The 12,075-nt window shown below is 40.9% G+C and overlaps 1 protein-coding gene across 1 annotated transcript; it reads right to left on the bottom strand.

Annotated features, from left to right (window-relative positions):
* Nucleotides 1-258: 258 nt before the first annotated feature.
* On the bottom strand, nucleotides 259-8,474 carry LOC107380088 (zona pellucida-like domain-containing protein 1). The gene is made up of 10 exons (XM_015951140.3): nucleotides 7,981-8,474; nucleotides 4,893-5,119; nucleotides 4,582-4,766; nucleotides 4,428-4,500; nucleotides 4,247-4,344; nucleotides 4,077-4,157; nucleotides 3,756-3,927; nucleotides 3,572-3,677; nucleotides 3,337-3,366; nucleotides 259-2,720 (listed from the first exon to the last, which is right to left on the bottom strand). The coding sequence occupies exons 1-10, from the start codon at nucleotides 8,120-8,122 to the stop codon at nucleotides 2,569-2,571; spliced, it is 1,266 nt and encodes a 421-aa protein (XP_015806626.1). The 5' UTR covers nucleotides 8,123-8,474; the 3' UTR covers nucleotides 259-2,568.
* Nucleotides 8,475-12,075: the final 3,601 nt, after the last annotated feature.

Below are 12,075 nucleotides of genomic sequence, written 5' to 3'. Positions count from 1 at the left end.
CAAACACATTTAGCTTGAGGATACAGGTGGGTGAATGTACTGATGGACTGGAGCAGGTGAGGGAGACGCAGGCGATTGTCAGGAGGCTGTCAGCAACATGGAGATGGGAAGAGGCAGGCTGGATAATTACACTTGACTGTTTGTAGCATAATTTAATCATTAAAAATAATTGACTTCTAAACAAAACTGATGACTTTCTGTTTTTCAGCATTGAAATAAAAAAGCTTAGTTTATTCAAATGGACAACGTACAGTAGAAAAATGTATTTCACATGAATATATTATACATACGTATAATTAGTATGGTCATTTGCATAATAGACCCTCATTTACAAAAATGAGACACATGACACTTTTTTAAAGTTATTATAGTTCTATGGTTTATGAAGTTCTTTGTATAAAGTCCCTCTTCAGCCGTTTTACCCCAAAATTCCACTATCTCCGCTCCGCCCCCGTTTTCCGCTGCCGCTCGCTTCCGAACTCAAATTATACTGTACCCACTCCACTCCGGTGCGGAGACCTGAGGTGCACAAACAGGCATGTGCGGGATTTTCGAGATCTTGCGATACAGTCCGAGCAATAAATGCGTAAGTTAGATCCAAACACCCGTTGTGCGGGAGAAGCATCGAAATGAACTGTTTAATCTGCCCATCATTTGTGTTGAGAGATCAGCAGTGTTTGGATCAACAAAGCCTCACTACTTTGATAGTAGAAACCAGGGGCGGATTTAGGACTGAAGAAGATCCAGGGCTTAACACACGCACGTGCACACGCGTGAAAAGCACTAGTCAACATCATATATATTTGTCTTATACCACATAATATTTAATCTGAAGCTACATATTAAGCATATTCAGGACAGAATATTGTTCCTGTTAGTGTTTAGTGTGAGATGATAGTAAATATTCCCTTTCCTTCTCCAACAACTGATAATCAGCTAACTTTAGGCAAACCAGCAGCACAACAAATATTTTCAAATAAGACTCACAAACCTGAGTCAACACCAGTCTCATCAAAGCTGGGGTTCTGTCGTTGTACTTTTTGCCTAAAAAACGTCCTTATGTCCATCTTCACTCATGCGTTTCAGGCAGAGAGTGTGGAAGAAGCCGGCTGCTGAAGGGCTTCTTCTTCAGTGGTGGAGGCTCAGGCGGGCTGTATATAAACTACTGCCAGCTGCTCCCTCTCTGTTGGACTTTGGTACTGCATATTACTTCCACGTTTGTGATCCGGGGCTTTTCATAAAAGATTCGGGGCTTGAGCCCAAGTAGCCGGGCCTAACGCCGCCCCTGGTAGAAACTGTATTCATGGCTTATTTTTGTGCATTTAAAGTTCAACTGCCATTGACAGTTGTTAAAAGTTGTTAAACCTGTGCCTATGAAACAAAAAAACGCTTTTTGTTTATCGATTTATTGTGAAATAACGGAAGTTGTGCTTGCTCCCTTTCCTGTTGGGCGGTTGTGGTTTCTGTCCACTGACTGCGGAGGTGCTCCGGCGTCCGGCAAAAATAGAATCGATCCTATTTTTGCCGGATGGCGGAACGGCGGGCGGCGCACTGCGTCGCATGGCCGCAGTAGTGGAACAGCTCTGACTGACTACAACGGGACCGTTTTTGCTGCGGAGTTCGTGCCGGAGCGGAGCGGAGATGGTGGAATTTTGGGGTTATTCTTTACAGTTTCAGTGCCTTCCAGAATGAGCCATTTTAGGGCTCTGTCACTTTAAGGAAAATAGGCTGGAGCTGGCCACACTCACCCACCCCCACCCCGGGCTGTTATAGGAGGGGCTCAGAGTAGAGCCACTGCTCGTTCAACAGCAGGAGGTTATATGCAACTTTTCCCATTTGTGATGTCACAAATGGGGACATTTTGAAATGGCTTCTTTCAGGCAAATAATTCATTAAAGAAACAGATGAATGTTTAGTTCTTCAAGTTTAGAGTGGTTATAGAGGCAGTATGTTGGTGAAGATTCTCAGTCATCAAGGTCATGGTAATCCAAAAGGGTTCAAATGAAGGCAACGTCTTGATGTTGTTTTGCTTCTCATCTGAGGAGCTTTGTCAACGTCTTCTAGAAACCAAAGAAGTCCAGTTGCTTTCATTTCAACCCTTTTGGATTATAGAGGCAGTAGAAAGCTACATGTCAACACAAAATGATGCACGTGAGTTCTGCACAATATGTCTTCTTTAATAAACTGTGCTTTATATTCATTCATGCACAAATTTTTTACTATGTTAAGTTATGCTTTCATGCTTTATACTGCAGACAAGGGTGCACATAAGTGGTGTGCATGTGTCTCAGAGATAATGCATGCATAACAGTTCATTTGTATTTACGCTCCTTTGTATACTTTTGGTGAACTCACCTTCCTACAACCCCCAACCCACCAAAAATGTGTATCTGTCGTGTTTTTCAATTATGAAGGAGGGTGAGAAATGTATTACACAAAAAGACAATGTGCAAAACCAAGCAGTGTAATAATTGACTACTTCCTTGCAAAAAAAAAAAAAGGATGTGGACCTCTGTTTATAGCTGTTGAAGAATTGTGATATGAAGATGGAGTAAAAAGGACTTCCCTCTAAGTCAAGTGATTTTGTCCCTTGAGTTGTTTTCTTCGTCTTACGTGCAACACGCTGTAAGCAGTCAGGGCGACCATGAAAGCAACGAGAATGACGATGCAGACAATGATGGCCACCTCAAAAAGGGAATAAGTCAGCCAAGGTAATTCCGCTGTTGGTGCAGAAATGAAGGAAGTTTTAAGATTTCAGGAAATAAAACATTTATTTTTGACTGTCAAGAACTGAAATCTAGAAAGTGGTCTAATCCCTGCCTTGCAACTAGATGCACAAGCTGTGCGCAACATAATAGACACGTTTTGCCTGCAAGCCCCCTTTCCCCTGGCTCACATTCTGTTCTGTTTTTTAATAAACGTATTTGTTGGTTGCACAACCGGAAATCCGCAGGAGACTTATTTTTTAAGTTTTCAAACGTTTTAGACTGCGCTGGTGTTTGACTTTGAACTTGTCTGGTTTAATAACAGCTGAACGTCAATCAATCAATCAAAATTTATTTATGAAGCGCTTTTCATGCAAATGCAGCTGAAAGCGCTTTACAATATTAAAAACAACCAGACAGCAGTCGTTTTCCCACCCCTCCCACACAGATTCACATAAGTGATACCCTTGACTTGACGCATTCTGGAGGCATAGTGTATAAAAAATGTCCTTGCGGCCAGTGGAAAGGCCTCTAATGACATGACAGTGGCGGGCGTTATGCAACGCTTGCACATCTGGTGGAAAGGCCTGGTGAGACAACACCCTGAGACAAGCATGCAGCGGATTATTACCTAGAGTGGTCGTGGAAGTTCCAGTCTCACCTACCAAAAGACATAAGAAAAACAAGTGGCATCATCAGAAATAAAAACAACAATACCAGTTGCTTTATACCCATTTGGTAGTTTTTGCAATTAGATTTAAACAAAAGTTAAATCTTAATCTGTGTAAAATAGCTTTAAAATGCTAATTCAGGTTTTAATAGAATTTAAATGTTGATTTGTGTCATTTATCATTTTTAAAACGCACCAACACCCTCCGCGCTCACATGGATAGCTCGAGAAGAGATTGTAGTACTGGTCGGAACATCCTCAGCTGCTGCCCTCTTTCTTCTGCCTGCAGTCGCATTACAGTCCTACAGACGGGGGAAAAAAACTTCATTTAACAGTCGACCTACATCGTTTCAAAATCGAAACATGTCAGAGTCACTCACAGGCATTAAATCTCTGCATGTGGCGACATCACAGAGTCTCGTGGTGCAGTGCACGTAGAAAGTAGAAATTGTCTGGTTTATTTGCTCCACGAATCTGAAGGTCTCAAAGTTAAAGTGTGCTGTTTGTGAAACCCCGTTGCACACCACCTTAGTTCGTTGATCACACGTACAACTATGGTGCAAAAAAAGATCCCTTTTAGCCACTGGTTTATTGCTTTGTTCAACATTACAACTAAATGATGTGGAAGAAGTAAAGAGACCCATAACATAAAAAATATTTTTAAAAAGTGTTATTTGTTCTGATTAGTGTGTTCAACTCACCCCACAAAGAGATCATGATAGACCACATGCATGGGAGATGGATTTGTTGTGGTAAAGCATCTATCCAGCATTACATTGAACCTTGAAAAACAAAAAGCAGCCTTAAAATAGTTTGTTTTTGTGTTTCGAACTAATGCGTATTTTTGACAAAGTGATTAAAGTTGAAGTACTTTGCTGTTAAATTAGTAGCGTCAACCTTAACATAAATTCTACTCATGACTTTGAGTCCAGTCGGTGGAATTATTAGCACCTCTTTATACAGCTTGTCCTGTTTGATGGAAACGAAAATGCCAAATGAATTTGATTAATCACAAAAAGCAAAAATGGTAGCTTGTTATGCTAACGTCGTACTTTGTAAAGCTGCATGCTCAGGGTACTAGTGAAGGTGGCATTTTCGTCTCTTATGGCAACATTTGCTCCTGATCTGGAAAAAAAAGCAGCAGGAATTCATGTGATCAATGAATGTTTTATTGTGAAATCCAAATATTCCAGCTGGAAGACTCACACTGTGACTTCAGTGTTGTTGAGCAGGTACTGCAGCGGGTAAGCACAGGAGAACTTGTAGAGGATCTGCTGGCGATAGCTGATAACATCTACAGAAGGGTCGACAGCTGTAACCATGCCGGAGATGTTCACAGTCTGGACATTTGAGAAATCTGCCCACTGTCCAGTTCCAGCCTGAGTAGTTATCTGTTTAGTAAATAGTAAAGTAAACAAAGGTATAAAAAGAAATTGGTTTCAGTTTGAAAATCTTCCTGTAAACTGTCTTGTCAGTTGAACAAACCCAAAGAATAAGAAAGCAATTAAATAAAATACCTGATATATGATACCACAGCTTGAGAAAAAGGAATCATTTATAGGGAAACTAAATTTCAAAACTGGTGGTGAAACAGTCCAGTCAGCGGTCCCGTAACACAGAGGGTTGTTAATGTGGTTATTGAGGACCATCAGAGACTCGTTGTAGTCGGCGTAATAAATAGGGCAAAGGTAGATGCTCAGGCTCACGTCCTGGGTGCCACAGGTCACAGATATGTCTGTGTATGCTAGGAGAGACCAAAAGACAGAACGCAACATTTCAAAATCCACCCTTGTGGTTAAATGATGCACTTGTAGAAAAATAGAATGTTTGTGGAACAATACTTCTTCACAGGTCCATCCGCAGTACCCAAAGACTAGTTTAGCTTCTTTTAACTTTACAGCACGAGAAGCTAGGGTAATCTTTTTTTCTAACAAACTTAAGGCCATTACTATGCCTGGGTTTCTTAATGTTCCTATTCCTTCTTATGACTGCCTGCTCTCTCATTTTGGGGACAAAGCATGCTCCACATTTATCCCATCGGCTACATCTATTTAAAGATCCAATTCCTGGTGTTCCTCAGGATTCTGTCAGGGTACCATTTTTTTCTCCTTTGAATCCCACTTGGCCTCATATTGTCCTCTTGTAGTGTTATGCAGATTACACCCAGTTGTTTATTTGTTTTTCTCCAAATGGCACATTTTCACATTCTACTAAAATTTCTAGATTCTGTGGATCACTTTTTTAATCAATACATTTGCAGTGGTCTCTAGTAGGAATGAATGCCTTGGACGTCTTTCAGGGGGGACATATTATACCAGCGCACCATTTCTTGTTACTAAAAGTTGCTCACATCAGAGCTGAGCTTCAGCCAGCAGGTTTCGGAGTCTAATTTTCTGATATTTGGATATCTTGCCCTGGATTGGATAACAGCAACGCAACTCAATGGCTGACTTGCAACGTGAATGTTTTATCTTCACAAAAAACACAAGCCTGGAGGGCCTTCTGCCGTGTGATGAAGTTTGCTAATGCTAATGGTTAGCTTCTACTAGCCAAGAGGTCCATTGATGATTCCCACATTAAAACAGCAGCCTTACTCGTCATGAGTCAAGATCGGTGAGTCCATGAACATTAAGCTTCATTGTGACGTAGATCTGTCAAGCTTTTCAAATCCTAGCATTTGATCATCTATTTTATATCAGAAGCTAATGCAGAAGATAGTTCATGTTCAACCTGCATAAAAAACTCAGAGTGACTGATTATAATTATAATCATTAAAAATAGGTTTTCAGTGAAGCATACCTTTAAGAGCTGAAAGGTAACAGTTTTTCTTTTCAAATGTCTAAAAATGAAGCAGATACTTGGACTTTGACTGTTCTTTTATTTTATTGTTGGAAACCTTTGACTGATTTCAAGCTTGATTCTCAAATCTTTTGTTGAATCCTATTTTGGGTTATTTGAGAAATATTGCCAATGTGAGACCTCATCTTTAAATGGAATTTTTAAATTATGCTTTTGTTTTGACTTCTTTGGGCTATAGCAATGCAGTTCAAAGATATTTGACTAAAACCTCCAGAGGCTGGTTGCAGACTGTATATTCTGCCACTGCGAGGCTCCTGACTAAAGCTTAAGCCTGATTCATGCTTCTGCGTCCTTGCGGGCCAGCTGGAGAGCCCCCACAAGGATGGACGGAGTCAAGCTCTCTTTTCTAAACATCCGTCCGTCGAGACGGAGAATGCAAGCTTGTGATTGGTCAGTGCACCGCTGTCGTCTACACCGCCGCCATTGCGCCCCAAAAACATAAAGAGAGCCGAGGATAACTAGCGGCTGACATGCAGAAGCTTGAAGAATACCTCGCGAAAAAACTCTAAAAATATGAACGATTAATTCCCCCGTGACTGGAGGAGTGAAAAGATACGCAGCAAGCCTTTTATTTGTGGATGGAAATGACAGGAAACGTGGGTTTAGAGGTGGCGAGTGCATGAAGAGGTGGAGGAGAATGAGAGACAAATTTGTCTGTGTTAAAAAGTCTCTTATATACACAAAACACAATATAAACGCACTATCTTGGACCGGATAGATAACAGGATACCTCAGAACAGCGCCCTCTCTTGTCCTGGCATGGAATTGCCTTGCAACACTCCCCAGGAGACGGAGAAGTATGAGGGCAAAATGTCTCCGTCCGTGCTATAGTTTATGCTTATCCGCAAGGTTGGCACGGCTCCGCGTGGCCAAATGACGTCATTTTAGCAACCATGCCACTCCGCGCATTCCAAAGTTTCCACACCTAAGAAATTTTTTAGCCACGCGGATGGTCCTGCGTGGAAAAACTTGGTGGACTGGCAAACGCTCATAGTGGCGGAAGTTCATAAGTACAGCCATCTTTATGATTCAGTCCATAAAGATCACCGTGATCAAAATACTGTTATTAATTGCCATCACAGTCTGAAAAGACAAGGACACAGTGGAAAAATGTTGTAAACAACAGTGATTTTTACTTCTACTATGGTGTAGTGTAGCATGCATGCCGTAGAGCCCCACGCCGCCCCCTACAGTCTGGGAGAATATTGGCTCACAGCTGAGACAGGCCGCAGAGGGTAGGAAGGAACCATAAATGCTGCAAATTCCGATGCACGTTTCATTTGCACGTCTCATTTCCACGCCGAATGTACATGTGTCGAGCATAAACCAAGCTTCAATCTTCAATATCCAGTTCTTTAATCAAGTTCAGTTCAAGATCCAAGTTTTTACTTCAAGAGTACTTGATTGATAGGCACCAGTTTTTGTACGGGGTTTTTTACATCCTCATACCCCCTGAGGTCCTATGTTCCAGGCCTGCTAATATTCCCACACACACTGTAAATAAAAGAAACGTTCTTTTATTCAGTGGCTCCAGAACTTTGGAACGCTCTACTTCTGAAACCTCAAAACCTATTTAAATCCGCTCATGTTTACCATATCTTGTGTTTTTAATGTCTTGTCTTTACTCTGTTTGTGAAGCACTTTTTGGTTTATGTCTGAAAATGTGTAATATAAAAGAAGTTTTACTAAATAATGAAAAGCTGTGAGAGGATGAGAATAAATGTCTGAGGACAAAACGGCACAAACCTGGAGCTCTATTAGTTAAATCAGTAATACACGTCGTTGGGATCCGGGCATCAGCCTGTAGAAATAAAAGGCACGTGAGGATGACCAGCCTCAGTCTCTTCATTGTGGACCTGTGAGAAAGCAGCAATAACGTGAGAATCATGGTAAATACCAGTTACTCCCTGAACACAATGTGTCAGAAGATAGTCCTTTCAAAACAGCCGGTTTTTTGTTGCAGTTTTTTTTTTTCTTTTGCAGATCCTGAAGATGACAGCTGAACCGTTACATACAAAAGCATAAAACATAAACTCGCAGAGTTACACAAGCCTACTTTTGATTTCCAATAAGTTACCAAGATGAAAAAAACTGGCATAAATTGTAAAGATCTCCCTCATAATCTGTATTCTTGTAATTATAAAACCTGAATAATGACACCTTTAAAATCCCACCCAGGAAATAAAAAAATACACACAAAAACCTTTTGTTTGATTTAGTGTGTAAAGAACATAAAAGCAATGATAGCAGAGTATTTTTTTTCTTACAATATAGTGAAAATAAAATCAAACTTCCACATTATTGTAAAAGGTAATAGAGGACTGACCTGTGTATGTCTTCATTTGGTGTGGTGCTCTAAATCGTCATATCACTCCATTTATACCACCATCCCCACATGGGCGTGAGTGGGAACACAGACACCTAAATTGGGCTTTGAATTACATTTTTCTCATTATTTAACATATAACTTGATCCTGAAAAGGTAACACACACCTTTAGCCTTTTACGTTTATAGTTGTCTTGAATTCCCCAGGGGTAGCTGGCTAGTGTTGCTGGGGAGAAGTTGCTGTGTCCTCTTTTGAGCATAAGTTTAGCATCCTTGTACTTCTTGTTTAATTTAGAAAGCTAATGTTATTCAAATTCAAACTGCTTGCTTCCTATTTGTAAGGTTGTTTCTTAGGCCATGTCCACACAAAGCCATTTTTTTAAACAAATAGCTGTCCTCCTAAAAATTAGCGTCCACACCACCTCGTATTTAGATAAAAACTCCATCCAACCACATTAGTGAATTGTCAATCACATTTATAGGCATGCCAGACCTGTAGGCAGAAGTAGTTCCCCCAAATCCTATCCATGCTCAACTTGAACAAAACATGAAACACGATGCCTAGGAAGTAGCTGCAGATTTGCTTGTAAAGACACCGGTAGCCACCGGTCCCTCTGAACACCAGCAAGCAGGCAATGTCCCAGCAAACATTGTCATAACGGCGACGTGGTGTCTACGGCCGAAAATGGTCACGGTCAGACGTCTTAAATTTGTTAAAACATATGTAACAGAAAATTCCCTAGAAATACATTCAGATATATTTTTACATGTCAACATTTACATGTATTTTTGTTATTTTGACAATTATTTACGTGTATAGTATCCAGTAAATGTTGGTCCGATGGTAACGTGGTGTCCACGGCCAAATCTTGGTAGGACGGCTTAAATTGGTAAAAAAAAATATATTGTAACATAAATTTTCCTAAAAATCCTTTGAGATATATTTGTACATGTCTACAGTTACATTTACAATTGTTATTTTGACAATTAGTTACGTGTAGTTCAACATAAAGCATCCAAGCAAATATGGGTCTGACGACAACGTCATGTCCACGGCCAAAAACTGTAGTCTGAAGACTGAAGTCGCGGGCCAAACTTAATATTTTTTGAAAAAGTGACGGCAAATTTGCACGTTTTCTTTATCAACATTTTGAACCTTGTAATTTGGAAACAAACTTATTTTTGCATTAACACTGAATGTGGAATAACCAAATGACACACGAGCAAGTCCATTTTAAATAAAACACATCAGTGGTATTCATTACTTGTGGTATATTCAGCATTTTAAAATCTATTCAGGATTTATGTTTTCTTGTTGTTTATTCACTTTTCTTATTTTTTATTCTCCTTTTTTTCTCCTGTAATAAGTGTCATCGCTGCGGTGACGTCTAGCTTTCCACACTGAGGAACAATAAAGGGATTTTCTATTCTATTCATCTATCTGCAGCCTTTCCACTTCCTGTTTACTGTAGGTTAAATCTTTTCTCACGGGCCAACAACAAAATAAAATATCATTTTATCTTAAATGAAAATGAAACATCTCACCTGTTAACGTTCATGTTTTGGAGCAGAAAAAGAGCATAAAACCTAAATATTTAAAGCTCAGTTTGCTCCACTGATTTACTGTGATGCTCACCTGTTCCAGCCAGATACCTGCATCAGGGGGTTGATCTGAGCTGAGGAGGAGACTCCTGTTGTTTTGTTCATCTTCATCATAATAATGACAACATTAGATGACAACTGGAGCTCACATAGGTTTGTGCTGATAAACATATCTGAGCAGCTTGACCACTTTGTTGTGTGTCGGGGGGGAAAAATAAAAACTACAGCAGCCACAGAGTCATGCTGATTTGAGCGTGTAGCTGCTCGCTGGAGTTATATCGGCTCTGTCTGGAAGTTAGTTGGAAAATGTTCTCTTTCAGTCATGAACACATTACTGAGTGGTTAAAATATCCATTTCTGGGCTTCAACGTCGGCAAATAGCTGAGTGAACTTGGCGCTGAGTGAGAGGAGTGTTCAGTGGTGGTCAGAGGGACCGGTGGCGCCTGTGCTTGGCAGCCTCACCTCTGTCAGTGCGCCCCAGGGCAGCTGTGGCTACATCGTAGCTCATCCCCGCCAGGGTGTGAATGTGTGTGTTAATGGATGTAGTGTAAAGCGCTTTGGAGTCCTTACTCTGAGAGGCGCTATACAAGTGCGGGTCATTAGTTTGTCCGAGACAGAGGAGCTGCAGACACCGGCAGCAGACACTGGAAAAAACACAAAGGAGGGGTTGCTTTGGCTCTGCGCCAACGCCACAAAGCATCATGGGAGTTGTGGTCTTTGCAGTAAAATCGGCCAGCGGGTCAGTTTTAATATATTTTTGATATTTATCTCGCGGACCACATAAAAATGCTCTGCGGGCCAGATATGGCCCATGGGCCTTGTGTCTGACACGTGGGCTATGTGATGTAAAAATGTGGAGTTCAAAGACCAGAGGAAGCGTAGTTTTTTTTAGTGCTCTCTGAGACAGCAAAGCCCCATGAATTACGTCATTGTGCGGGGATTTCCGCTGTGATTTTATTTTCTCTCTAAGTGTTTTTCTCCCCAGAGGAAGCTACAATGATGTTCTGCTGAGCTGTGGTGGCTTCATGGAGGGGGTCATCGTCTAGCACACTGCTGCTAACCACTTAAACATTCTCCCTCTCCTGATAATAACTTTTTGCTTTCCTTGACGTTGGATGTGCTGCTGCTAGTTTATCCGTTTAATTAGATCCACTAGGATAAATACAATAAAGTTTCAGTGAATTGTGGAGGATGGCTGCTTATACTGAGCCAGGATTCTCTGGAGGTTTCTTCCTGTTAAAAGGGAGTTTTCTTCTCCACTGTCGCTTTATGCTTGCTTAGTATGAGGATTGCTGTAAAGTCACTGACACTAGTCAGTGACTTGATGCAATTTGCTGGGTTCCTTATATAGGAAACATTATTTCTGATTGGCTTAATGAACTGACCTGAAATGGAATGTTTATTATGTGAAGTGCCTTGAGACGACTCTTGTCGCTATATTGGCGCTATATAAATAAAATTGAATTGAACTGAATTAATGCCTCCAACGTTTGAACATCTAGAGACGAGCATCAATGATAAAAATGAAATACCTTGGGTGTTTCAGAAATTCCTCTCGGGAGGCCATCGCTTCAGATAACACAAACCACCAGGCAGAACAGACTACAGAACCCAATGCCCTAACCTAATGCACCAACACATGCTTGGCAGCACAGAACGGCTGCCAAACTTACTACGCGGCAACTACGAGAGTTCCTTTCTAATCTACCGGCATCAAAGCATAACGTTTTGGGGTCCCAGAAGCCAGGGGACGCTATATGTTTCAAGTCAATTTTTTATACACCACACTCCAAAAACACATCAAACTCTGCAGTTTAGATCGCGACAGACCGGAAGTCAAACATAAAAGCAGTGTAAAACATCCGGAAACTTTCTAAATAAGTCACATGCAGATAAATGCCATTTCCTGGTAA

Source organism: Nothobranchius furzeri, chromosome 13, assembly GCF_043380555.1.
Source record: "Nothobranchius furzeri strain GRZ-AD chromosome 13, NfurGRZ-RIMD1, whole genome shotgun sequence".
In the NCBI taxonomy this organism is placed as follows: Eukaryota; Metazoa; Chordata; class Actinopteri; order Cyprinodontiformes; family Nothobranchiidae; genus Nothobranchius; species Nothobranchius furzeri.
Note: the sequence above shows the minus strand (reverse complement) of the source record. Positions and strands in the feature narration are given on the sequence as shown.